At 35.1% G+C, this 12,553-nt stretch overlaps 1 protein-coding gene across 14 annotated transcripts in view; it reads right to left on the reverse strand.

The window, feature by feature from the left end:
- Positions 1-4,973: 4,973 nt before the first annotated feature.
- The window catches only part of ehbp1l1a (EH domain binding protein 1-like 1a), a 41,321-nt gene continuing 33,741 nt past the window's right edge, over positions 4,974-12,553 (reverse strand). For all 14 annotated transcript variants that reach the window (XM_051898582.1, XM_051898585.1, XM_051898583.1 and 11 more), the window contains 7 exons: positions 10,516-10,567; positions 10,271-10,305; positions 9,975-10,086; positions 9,150-9,249; positions 8,949-9,022; positions 8,503-8,617; positions 4,974-6,119 (listed from right to left, as the gene is read on the reverse strand). In XM_051898582.1, the coding sequence (XP_051754542.1) occupies positions 6,029-6,119; positions 8,503-8,617; positions 8,949-9,022; positions 9,150-9,249; positions 9,975-10,086; positions 10,271-10,305; positions 10,516-10,567 (579 nt within the window). In that variant the 3' untranslated portion in view covers positions 4,974-6,028. The remainder of the gene's footprint in view (positions 6,120-8,502; positions 8,618-8,948; positions 9,023-9,149; positions 9,250-9,974; positions 10,087-10,270; positions 10,306-10,515; positions 10,568-12,553) is intronic.

A 12,553-nucleotide genomic window follows, 5' to 3' on the forward strand; every position in this document is an offset into this window, starting at 1 on the left:
TGAAACACACACATAAATATACATTGCCTTATAAATGATTAATACAGAGTGGTTGCATTTACAGTACTATTGCTGTTGTAACTTGAATTCTTCAAGATCAATTGTCTTTTTAGTAAGAAGTCATATTTTTAATAAAAGTTCCTTATAGGAACAGTTTAGAGAGACTTGGGCTTAAAGGATTAGTTCACTTTCAAATGCAAATTACGTCAAGCTTTACTCACCCTCAAGCCATCCTAGGTGTATATGACTTTCTTCTTTCTGATGAACACAATCAGAGATATATTAATAAATATCCTGACACATCCAAGCTTTATAATGGCAGTGAACGGGACCAATGAGTTTGAGCTGAATAAAGTGCCTCCATCCACATCCATCCATCATAAACGTACTCCACATGGCTCCGGGGGTAAATAAAGGCCTTCTGAAGTGAAGTGGTGCGTTTGTGTAAAAAAAAAAAAATCCATATTTAACAAGTTATGAAGTAAAATATCTAGCTTCCACCAGACCACTAGAAAGTGTAAAACTCTCGCAGTTCAAAAAGCTTACGCAATGTACGTCTTCCCTATTCAACTTACGGAAAAAGCTTAACTGACGTGAAGTCAGTTCAGTCTTTTTCGTAATTTGAATACGGAAGGCGGTCTGGCGGAAGCTAGATATTTTACTTCATAACTTGTTAAATATGGATATATATATTTTTAGACAAACGCATCGCTTCACTTCAGAAGGCCTTTATTTACCCCCCGGAGCCGTGTAGAGTATGTTTATGATGAATGGATGTGGATGGAAGCACTTTCTTTAGCTCATACTCAATCATACTGATCCCGCTCACTACCATTATAAAGCTCAGATGTGTCAGGATATTTATTAATATTTCTCTGATTGTGTTCATCTGAAAGAAGAAAGTCATATACACCTAGGATGGCTTGAGGGTGAGTAAAGCTTAGGGTAATTTTCATTTGAAAGTGAACTAATCTTTAATGTCGCCATGAAACAGAAGTTGCTTTTCTTCCCTATTGTGACGTAAATCCGAGTGAAACGGCTTCTTGAACAAGAAAAAATGTAGGGCAGTACTTGATTTTGACCATGGGAAATTGATTGTGAGTCATGTGAGTGACAGGTTGCCCCGCCCTTGTGCTAGTAAACATGTCATCAGAGAAGAGATATCACTGCAAGAGGGAGGGGAAGTTATTTTGATTAAAGAACATGAGGGCACACTGATTAAAAAAAAAATTGTGTACTTCGGATGAATCATTTATAATAAATACAATATTCCATAAAAAAATAAGAATTGTCGAATTTGATTTCATTTTTAATTTAAAAAGGATAGTTCTTCCAAAAAGGTTGTCATCATTTACTATAACCTTTACCTGCATGCTTATTTTTTAATTGAAAAGCAAAATCAGTCCAAATCGCTCTTTCCAAACAATAAAAGTGGGTGCTTATTTATACAAGCACAATAAAAAATATTCCATACAATTTTTTCTTGCTTGAAAAGCCACTTCACTTTGATATAACTGTTTTATGCCGACTTAAATTTTTTGTACGAGTATGTTTAGCTGGCAGAAGAATTCTAAACACAATTTATGCTTGTGTTTACACAAGATGCTTTACTAGTCATTGTTTCACCTTTGCAACTCCATCTCTCTGTTATCCTGTATTACAGACACATGACCCCTGCGGTGGACCCCACGTCCCATTTGATTGACACTCCATCTCCACAGAACCGTTCAAACACACTACTCTCCTTGACCCTCCTGCTGCTTGTAACCCCAATTTCAATAAAATTACCAAAACATTATGGACCAACTGGATTCCCAAACAAGATGCCCAAGAGCTTCTACTGGACCTAAATTTTGCCCAAGAGGACCAGAAGCCTCTTTATATCTATGTACAAAATCTAACCAAACTCAGAACCAAATGGAATTTCCTCAAATTCCATTTGGTTCCATGCAAACATTGGACATTTCATGAAGAACAACTGGATCAATGCAATGAAAGTACACTTACCGCTGTAAGAAAATCCCAGGTAAAAGCCATTCTCAGAGACGTTTCCCAAATAAAGGCCCTTAGCATGGCTCAGGTTCTCATCCCGAGGAACAGCATTGACAGGAAATGGATGCTCGACTGTTCTCCAGAGAACAGGTCTTTTTGGTCTTCTAAAGTACGGATTCTGAGTTTGGTTAGATTCTTACACATAGATATAAAGAGGTTTCTGGTCCTCTTGGGCAAAATTTAGGTCCAGTAGAAGCTCTTGGGCATCTTGTTTGGGGATCCAGTTGGTCCATAATGTTTTGGTAATTTTATTGAAATTGGGGTTACAAGCTTGGTAGATAGAGTGTGCATAGTCCTTTCCGAGCTGCATTTGTGTTTCCTTCCACTTACATTGACCAAAAGAGAAGTGAATCATTATTTTGATTCATTATTAAACATTTACCTTTATTAAATAATTCATCAGTTATGATGATACATGTTGTAATTTGTCTATTATCTGTACATACAGAATCACTGTTCAAAGGTTTGGGGTCAATAAGATTATTTCTTTACTTTTTTGAAAGAAATGCATTAATTCAGCAAGGGTGCATTAAATTGATCAAAAAGACATTTATAATGTTATAAAACATTTCTATTTAAAATGTACATTTTATTTATTTAAAAATTATTATGTGACACTGAAGACTGGAGTAATGATGCTGAAAATTCAGCTTTGCATCATAGGAAACAATTACAATTTACATTTATAATCAAAATATTTCACAATATTACTATTTTACTGTATTTTTGGAAGCCTTGGTGAGCATAAGAGACCCAAAACATAAAAAAAAAAAAAATGTCTAAAAAAGTAACAGAGATGACAGTTTATTTAGCCTTTAACTATACTTGTGCTCAAAGTCACACACACACACTGGATTTTTGTTGGTGTTAAGAAAATGCATAGCCTATTATAAAACATTTAAAATTGACTAGCCTTTCATCAGGTCATTGTTTATATTCATAAAGAACAAAAAAACACACCCCTTTAGTGGAATGACCATTGTAGTCTGCTCTGTTTGCTTGAATCAAAGATTTCTTCTAAAAATAAAATGCACTTTTTTTTAATAGTTATTTCATTTCCATAAAAAGCACACTGATGTGAAGCCTCTGTCTTACCTCTGATTGGTGTCAACTGTGCTGCGGTGACAATCCATAAAATGTAAAATAAAAAATAGAATATATTTAAAAGCAGGTTCATTTTAGTCTTCTTCCTTTATACTGACATATATAGAGGTGTGTAGTTTTTCACCATTACTTCCTAATAGAGTTCATGCTTAAGTAGGCTAGTGCTTGCTTATCGACAGTTTCAGTTCAGTTAACATGAGCGCATGTGCGAATGAATCAACTTTTTGGAACAGTTTCATTTAAAGGGTTAGTTCACCCAAAAATTAAAATTATGTAATTTATTACTCATCCTCATGTCGTTCCATATCCGTAAGACCTTCGTTCATCTTCAGAACACAAATGAAGATATTTGTGATGAAATCCGATGGTTCAGTGAGGCCTCTATTGCCAGAAACAAAAGATTCGTAAAGTTTCGAAGCTTCATGAAGTGGTGTTTTGAACAAAAAGTATTCTCGTCACTTTATAATATTAAGGTTGAACCACTGTACTCACATGAACTGTTTTAAATATGTTTTTAGTATCTTTTTGGGCATCTGAAAATGTTAATTATCTTGCTAGCAATAGAGGCCTCACTGAGCCATCGGATTTCATAAAATGTCTTAATGTGTGTTCTGAAGATGAACGAAGGTCTTACGGGTTTGAAACGACATGAGGGTGAGTAATTAATGACATCATTTTCATTTTTGGGTGAACTAACCCTTTAAGGATTCAAACGAACCGATTCTCAAAGCATTCATATTCACTCGAGAGTTAAAATAATCACATGAAGGACCCTTATTTTAATTATCCATAGAACTTATTAATAATAATTGTTTTATATTTCCTTCTTTGATTTTTGTTGCAGCGGAACACTTTAAAGGTCATCTCGGGACCCTTTGCATGAACACATCCGTTTATACTCGATTAGCCTAGATGAACTTGTGAAACATTTATATCATGTCAAAAAAGAACACGTGAAAAAGTATGCCAGGACAAACATTTTAGTGATGTTTCAACTGAAACTACTAAATATTAGTTTCAACCAATTAAATGAATCAAATTGCACCAATGAATTGATTTGCTAATGAGTTGTTAACTGTAGTCAGTAGGCTACACTCGTAAACCTGCGACTGTCATTTAGTCTGGGCCAATTTCCCCCAAAAAAGCTCAAAATATTAAGGTAAAAAATAAAATGCATTAAACATATAACAACAACACATTATAAAACTTGTTAAGATATTAGGTTAAAGGCTGTCATCATTATTTGACCCAATTACCTATTTTGACTCGTGACTCATTTGATCATAAAGTTAATTTTTTTTTCTTTTGCTGTGATTTTGTTTTTAAAATAAATCCAGTTTCCTTTTTGATATTTTACAATCTTTTTAAATTTGATTTATAAATTTGATTTAACAATTCGAATTTATATATTATTTATAGCCTATTTATAAATCAAAAGTTGTTTTAACTATATGATTCAGTGTGGCTGGCTGCCAAGTGCCAAAAGAAAAAAAAAATGACTCAATGATTCAGTTCTTCTTCTCATTCCTGGTTAAGGTTTTGTGTGTGTGTAGATGTTTTGAATGATGTGGCATATATATATATATTGAAAGAGTTTAAGAGAACTCGCCCTTATGAACTTGATTGCGAAGTGAAACTTCCGGTTAGAGTTCTACTAAATCTGCACTTTCTGTTACTGAAGTGCAGAGACATTGGGACCCTTTGCACATACTGAATCTGATGATTAAGGCATGCTTTCTTTAAAACTAAACCGCAAAATGTACCATTGTAGCCTACATACATAGATGTTCCTGTTCAATGACCACCAAGTCTGGATGCAGAATCTTAAAAACAATTTTATTTCCCAAAGACATGTCAGCTGTAGTGTGTTAGCTGACATCAGGATGTCTCAAAAGCAATTCACTGTTCAACCAATACAAATAACATCAACTAATAACATTTCAAACAAAGTGTAAACAGATAATATCAATGCAAAGAGCTGACAATCTCTAAAACAACCAGTCACTCAAAAATAACCATCACACACACACTTTAAGGGAGAAATTCTTGAAGTGCTTATTCACTGCTGAGAGTATCTGCTTCTGCATTCTGTACCATTCAAGGATGAAAGATTATGTTATATAGGCCTAATTATAATCCTAAAAAAAATTTTTTTTTTATTCAGATATTTTAAAACTAAAATGCTAACACTCAAAGTGCATGCACACGCTCTCTTTGACCAATTCTATGCATTTTATAAGTCATGTGATATTAAAGTAGGGTTCTTAAAATAGAACAGACAACCCCTTTAACAGTATTTGGAGAGGGGTCATAATATATGGAGAAATTTTGTGCAAAATGTTGTCTGTGTTGTTGACATTTATTTATTTAGGTTAGTTAAACATTTGAATTGCATAACAGAACAGAACAAAATCTCCATGTAACGGAGCAATGTCTTTTAAAATTGCCTGATCCTTCTTTCAAACTCTGCAAACTTATATTCTACGTAGCTTTGATATGAGATATCTTAAAATCACTGTGCAGCAACTGACTTGTACACACAAGTTAAACAATGAAGTAAATAACACTGCAAAGGCCACATGTATATTATTTTTTACTGAAAACATAAAACAAGAAGTGCTTACAGGACACTTTTGACTAACTGTCTATTTAAATTTTTCAAACAAAATATTCGGAGACTAAAATGTCTCTAAAAGTTAACAACTCTTAATTCACCCGAAATGAGCATTCATGCTGCTTGATGAGGACTGAAGATTCATCTAGTCACAGTCTACTTGTCATTTATTGTAATCTGGTCCACACACACCTCAATAGTCCATCAGCACAGTGTTTAAAGGGACGGTCCTGTATAAAAGCAGGTGCACAGCATCCCTCACTGCAACACACACTTCTCTTTCCGACTTCCATACTTCCTGCGCCTCATTTCTAGACCTCTCTCCAACCTCTCGTCCTCTTCAAGAGCCCTTGAGGATGACAACAGAGAAAGAGTTAAAAAAAAGAGAAAAAGAAAGAATAAGTGGGTGGTTGCCCATGCAAAAGTAGTGTCACATTGCTAGGGTGTTGCTATGCTGCCGTTCAAAAATTTGCGGTTGGTAAGATTTTTTTTAAAGGGGTCCTTGATTATGATTTCACTTTTTTAAACTTTAGTTAGTGTGTAATGTTGTTGTTTGAACATAAACAACATCTGCAAAGTTATGACACTCAAAGTTCAAAGCAAAGGGAGATATTTTCTTTTACAGAAACCTCTTTTAAGGACTACAACAAACGGCTGGTAGGGACTACAACAAGCTCTTTCCCGGGTTGGTGGCATCACTAACCCTAAAATTTACATAAACCCTGCCCCCGAGAACACGCAACAAAGGGGGTGAGGCCATGTTGGGCTGCTTTAGAGAAGAGGAAGAGTTGTTGTAGTAGAGTGTTGTTGCCATGCCGTCATTTTACGCCGGACTGCTTCACAAACGAGGGTCAATTCAACGCTGGATTTGCATGATGGATTTGCAAGATTAACATGATGGCACATGCTAGTCGATGAGTTAAATCGACTCCACAGCAACTACATAAATTTATCCTCTAACTATTCAGAATTGTCCAGATGCATTCTAAAAGTTGTAACTTCTTCCTGAATCTCTCCATCAGTGTCTGACTCTGGTTTGAACAATGTAAGGCTGAACACCGTTACTGACAATCGTCATTTTGGCTGCGTGAGATTCTCCAGCTTTGTTGTTGTTGAGCAACTGAAGCATGAGCTGTTAAAGCTCCACCCTCTTCTTGAAAGGGGGCAGGGAGCAGCAGCTCATTTGCATTTAAAGGGACACACACAAAAACAGTGTGTATTTGCTCATACCCAAATAGGGGCAAATTTGATAAGCTATAATAAATGATCTGTGGGGTATTTTCAGCTGCAATTTCACAGACACATTCTGGTGACACCAGAGACTTATATTACATCTTATCTAAAATATCTAGCTTTCGTCAGACAGCCTTCCATATTCAAGTTACGAAGAAAGTGTAAACTTGGTGTGGCGTCAGTTAAGCTTTTTCCGTAAGTTGAACAGGGAAGGTGTAGGATGTAGCTTAAGATTAGAAGACTAGACATTTTACATCATAACTTGTTAAATATGGATATTTTTTTCAGACAAATGCATCACTTCACTTCAGAAGGCCTTTATTAAAGGGTTAGTTCACCCAAAAATGAAAATTCTGTCATTTATTACTCACCCTCATGCCGTTCCACACCCGTAAGACCTTCGTTCATCTTCGGAACACAAATTAAGATATTTTTGTTGAAATCCGATGGCTCAGTGAGGCCTCCATAGCCAGCAATGACATTTCTTCTCTCAAGATCCATTAATGTACTAAAAACATATTTAAATCAGTTCATGTGAGTACAGTGGTTCAATATTAATATTATAAAGCGACGAGAATATTTTTGGTGCGCCAAAAAAAACAAAATAACGACTTATATAGTGATGGCCGATTTCAAAACACTGCTTCATGAAGCTTCGGAGCGTTATGAATCAGCGTGTCGAATCAGCGGTTCAGAGCACCAAAGTCACATGATTTCAGCAGTTTGGCGGTTTGACACGCGATCCGAATCATGATTCGATACTCTGATTCATAACGCTCCGAAGCTTCCTGAAGCAGTGTTTTGAAATCGGCCATCACTATATAATCGTTATTTTATTTTTTTGGTGCACCAAAAATATTCTTGTCGCTTTATAATATTAGTAATAATATTAGTTATTAGTTATATATTATAATATTAGTTATATATTATAATATTAGTTATAATATTAGTATTGAACCACTGTACTCACATGAACTGATTTAAATATGTTTTTAGTACATTAATGGATCTTGAGAGAGGAAATGTCATTGCTGGCTATAGAGGCCTCACTGAGCCATCGGATTTAAACAAAAATATCTTAATTTGTGTTCCGAAGATTAACAAAGGTCTTAGGGGTGTGGAACAGCATGAGGGTGAGTAATAAATTATAAAATTTTCATTTTTGGGTAAACTAACCCTTTAACCCCCCGGACCACAAGTTTATGATGGATAGATGTGGATGGAGGCACTTTCTTCAGCTCATACTCATTGGTCCCATTCACTGCCATTATAAAGCTTGGATGTGTCAGGATATTTATTAATATCTCTGATTGTGTTCATCAGAAAGAAGAAAGTCATATATACCTAGGATGGCTTGAGGATGCGTAAAGCTTGGGGTAATTTTCCTTTGAAAGTGAACTAATCCTTTAAAACTCTGATATTCTGGCTGTTTTACATAGAAGAGTCGTAGACCAGGAATCCACAAAAGGTACAGAGTATATCTTGTGAATGAACCTCACCCTCTCTCTTTGGCATCAATGTCATGCACAAGCTCGTCCCTCTGGTTGACTAAAGACACCAGCTCCTGCAACAACAGCTGCTCTCTGGTTTTATGAGCCTGGGTTTTCTTCCATTCTTCAAAAGTAACACAAAAATTATAATAGTATAATGAAGATAGCAAGATTTCATCATGCAACTGATAAAACTACTTGATGAGAGGCAAAACATCTTTAATATTTAAAAACACATGCAGATGCTCCTAAACATATGTGTATTGTGTACATAGATTTCTTAGAGATATAGTTCTCCATTTTATCACCAGTACCTAAATCTGCACTTTCTGTTACTGGATTTCAGAGATGTTGAGACCCTTTGCACATACTGAATCAGATGATTACTGCATGCTTCCTTTAAAACTAAACCGCAAAATGTACTATTGTAGCCTACATACATAGATGTTTCGTACCTTCCACAGCCATTAGATCTTGAAGTTCTTTCTTCAGCAGCTCAAACCTCCTCTCCAAACCTTGCTCTTCTTGTCTGTCACACAGAAGGAATGATAATTAGCAAGGTGTCTTAAATCAGCCACTGTTCAAATAAAGGCCATTATCTAAATGAGTATAGTGGAACACAAAAAGTAACTGAAAATAAGTGTGAAAAGACATACAGTAACTGTAGATGGTCTTGTCTTCTGATCAAAGCATTCTTCTTGTTGACCAGGGTAAACCACTCCTGAATCAGTGTCTCTTCTTCTACACGATCACTACCTGTAAGTGCATGATAGTTCTTGAACTTCATCAAGCCTCACAAATCAACTGCATTGTTTGTTTTTTGTCATTTTTAGCACACTGCATCATAATCTATGGCACAGCACAATTACTCTCCCTCACAATTACTATATATATATATATATATATATATATATATATATATATATATAATTTATTGATCACTGAAGGATCAACTGTAGAAGTGGTCTGTGTGCAAAAACATTGGGAAATAAAAGGTCTGCTGCTAGGAACAATATATGGGAACAAGAATAAACAGTGGAAAGTACCAAAAATATTATTACATACAATTTTTTTTAAAAACAGCATAGTTGGGGACTTTTCACCAATATTCCAATATTTATTCATAATGTATTTATTTATAATGTATGTATATTAATTCATAACGTATGCGGATTCAAAAATAATGGTGGCAGAACGCCATGGTGGAGCTAAAAGAAAAGATAAGTGGGAGAATTCCCATTGGACCTATAGCGATAAGAAAAAAGGTATAAGAAATGAAGTTTTGCATTGTGCAGATCAGATGATTAGCTGGCATCTCACTTTGTTGCATTGCAATAAAGATTATTTTCTGAGCCCTGGAACTTCTGACTCTGAGAGCTTTCTTTGAGACCAAGCAACTGAGGGAACCGAGGAACAACTGACACTCTATACTCATGAAATATTACAAATGAAAACTTTAACTACTGTAATCAATGACTTACCAGATTCCATAAGTCTTCTGAGTTTCCTCTCCACAGTGTCTGCTCTGCAATCGATCTGCTTCTGTTCAGCCTCCAGCGCCTGTATCTCACTGAGCACATATTGACTGATATCCTGCAAATAGACATAAACTTCATAAAAACACATGCAAATACTTAAACCCATGTATATGCATTTGCAACCTTTTCAAATATTGTTTTGGAGCTATCATGTACAAACCAAACTATGAAAGAAATTTAAATTTAGGCAATATTTCAACTGACGTTAATAAGTCACAAATAGAAAAACAATGAATGACCTGGTTTTCTCCTGCAGTTGCTGCTTCAACAATTTCTACGTTTCCAATACAAACAAGACAGAAGAACATACATGCAATAGTCAACAACATTTTACAATAGTTTACAGCAAAAACAGACTTTTTTTTTTTTTCCATAATTTCTTATACTCTGCAGAAAACATGTTCAGCATAGGTCATCAATTTAACAGTGTAAAAAAAGTATTTGAATTTAAAGTCTTTGAAAGGTGTTTTGAATCAAATCTTACGTGACGCTGAACCTCCTCTCGCTGCCTCGGTTTCTGCTTGGACTGATGCAGTCTGGGTAAAGACATTATAAAGTACAGCAGCTCAGTAATATTTACTGTTTATACAGATTAACCAGTTATATGATAATTGAAAAATAATTACCCTCACAAAGAAGAGAAAAATATATTATGCTATAAATAATACAACCTAGTCCCAAAAACAATATCTCTCTCATGACACAACACGAATCACAGATTCACAAACATCAGTTAAACAGAGAGCACACAGTAAACACGTATCATCACAACACGCCTGCTAGGTCCTGAGCTTTATATAATGATCCTGAACACTGTTCATGTTCTGTTGAAATGAATTTCATGAAAAATGCATTACACTAGAGAGTACACAGACCATTAACAAGTCTTATATCACACATTATACCCTTTTAGAGTCGTGAAAGCTGTGTGATATTATTAAAAAGCACATTACAGACAATACTTGCAATGGTTAGCTTTTAGCTTTCATGCATTATAGTTATTATTAGTCATTTTGGGTAGCAAAGACCACACTATTAAATTTAAAGGTACACTATGTAACTTTTGGCCCTCTAGCAGTTAAAAAAACAAACCGGCATGCATTTTGGTTGTGCTTCAGCTCTATGGGACTGTGCGGATGAATATGACCCTTCACAATAGATAATGCTTTTTAATGAACTCTGTTAGAGAGCTACATATGGCAATTTATCTGTTCAATAAAATACCTTACTCAGCCGCTGAGTAATAAAAACACCATCTCAGCGTCGCTTTTACAACATTTCAAATCCCACAGTTCTCATCATCTCTGAAAAGCCAAGCCAATGTTGATTTTCATTTTATTATGAGCTCTGTCGCATCAACCTTTCTCGCTCGTTGGGTCAACTAACCTATGACACTCCCACACCATACACAAGTCAAAGGAGCTGGAGCAACTTTTCTCTATTTACAGATATGAAGAGACACACACGGGCGAGTGACGTATGTACACAATTTCCTGCGAAAACCATACGTGATTACCAACGATTACCATAGTGAATCAGAGTAAGACAAAAACACATTTTGGGAAAAGGATTGATGATGTATTGACTCAATTCATTTTTGTTCATTTTGAACAAAAAAAGGTTATATAGCATACCTTTAAATACAGACTAACAATCAATATACACTAACAGTCAATATTTTGGAATAATTAAGGTGTTATTGTTTTTTTAAAGAAGTCTTTTATGCTCACCAAGGCTGCATTAAATCAGTAAAAAACAGTAATATTGTGAAATATTATTACATTTTAAAAGAAATGTTTTCTATTGTAATATACAGTGCACAGCATAAATGAGTACACCCCCTCTGAAACTTCTGAAAGTCAGCAATTACTCAATTACTTAGAAGACATGTTAGGGTTCTTTAGAGATATAATGTTCCAGCAAGTCTGCTTAATCCATTACCAAAGAAGTATGTCAAAATTATTTAGGAAAATAAGATTTTCTTATCAAGATGATAAAATGTTGTGTAGCAAAAATGGGTACACCCTCCTAAAAGTTACTAAATAAAACGAAATAAAGTTTTTCTGGTGTAAGTTTAAAGCAATGTTTGATCAACAGGTAAGTATGTTGAACCAAAACATTTAAAGAGAAGTCATTTCTTGACAAATAAAAGTGTTATGTAGCCCATTGAATCATTCTCAGACTTAATGCTGACAACAATGGAACCACTTGGGAGAGAACTGTCAGGAGACTCGTTTCTTAGCACAAAAGAGGACAGTGGTACAAGAGGATTACCAAATCATTGTTTTAAGTGTGAAAATATAGCAAAAGTAACACAGAAATTCAAAAACAATGGACTTGTGACAAGGCCCCTGAAATAATCAGGCCTTCATTTTTAAGCTTTCATTTAGTGATGAAGGATTTTTTTACTAGACAAAGAGCAGGAGAAATACCAAGCGAGTGTCTCAGAGCCAGCAAAAGCTATGAAAAGAGTGACTGTCTCACAGAGTAAGATGCAGCCTGCAGAAATGGCATGCATGGTT

Source organism: Ctenopharyngodon idella, chromosome 7 (assembly GCF_019924925.1).
Source record: "Ctenopharyngodon idella isolate HZGC_01 chromosome 7, HZGC01, whole genome shotgun sequence".
In the NCBI taxonomy this organism is placed as follows: domain Eukaryota; kingdom Metazoa; phylum Chordata; class Actinopteri; order Cypriniformes; family Xenocyprididae; genus Ctenopharyngodon; species Ctenopharyngodon idella.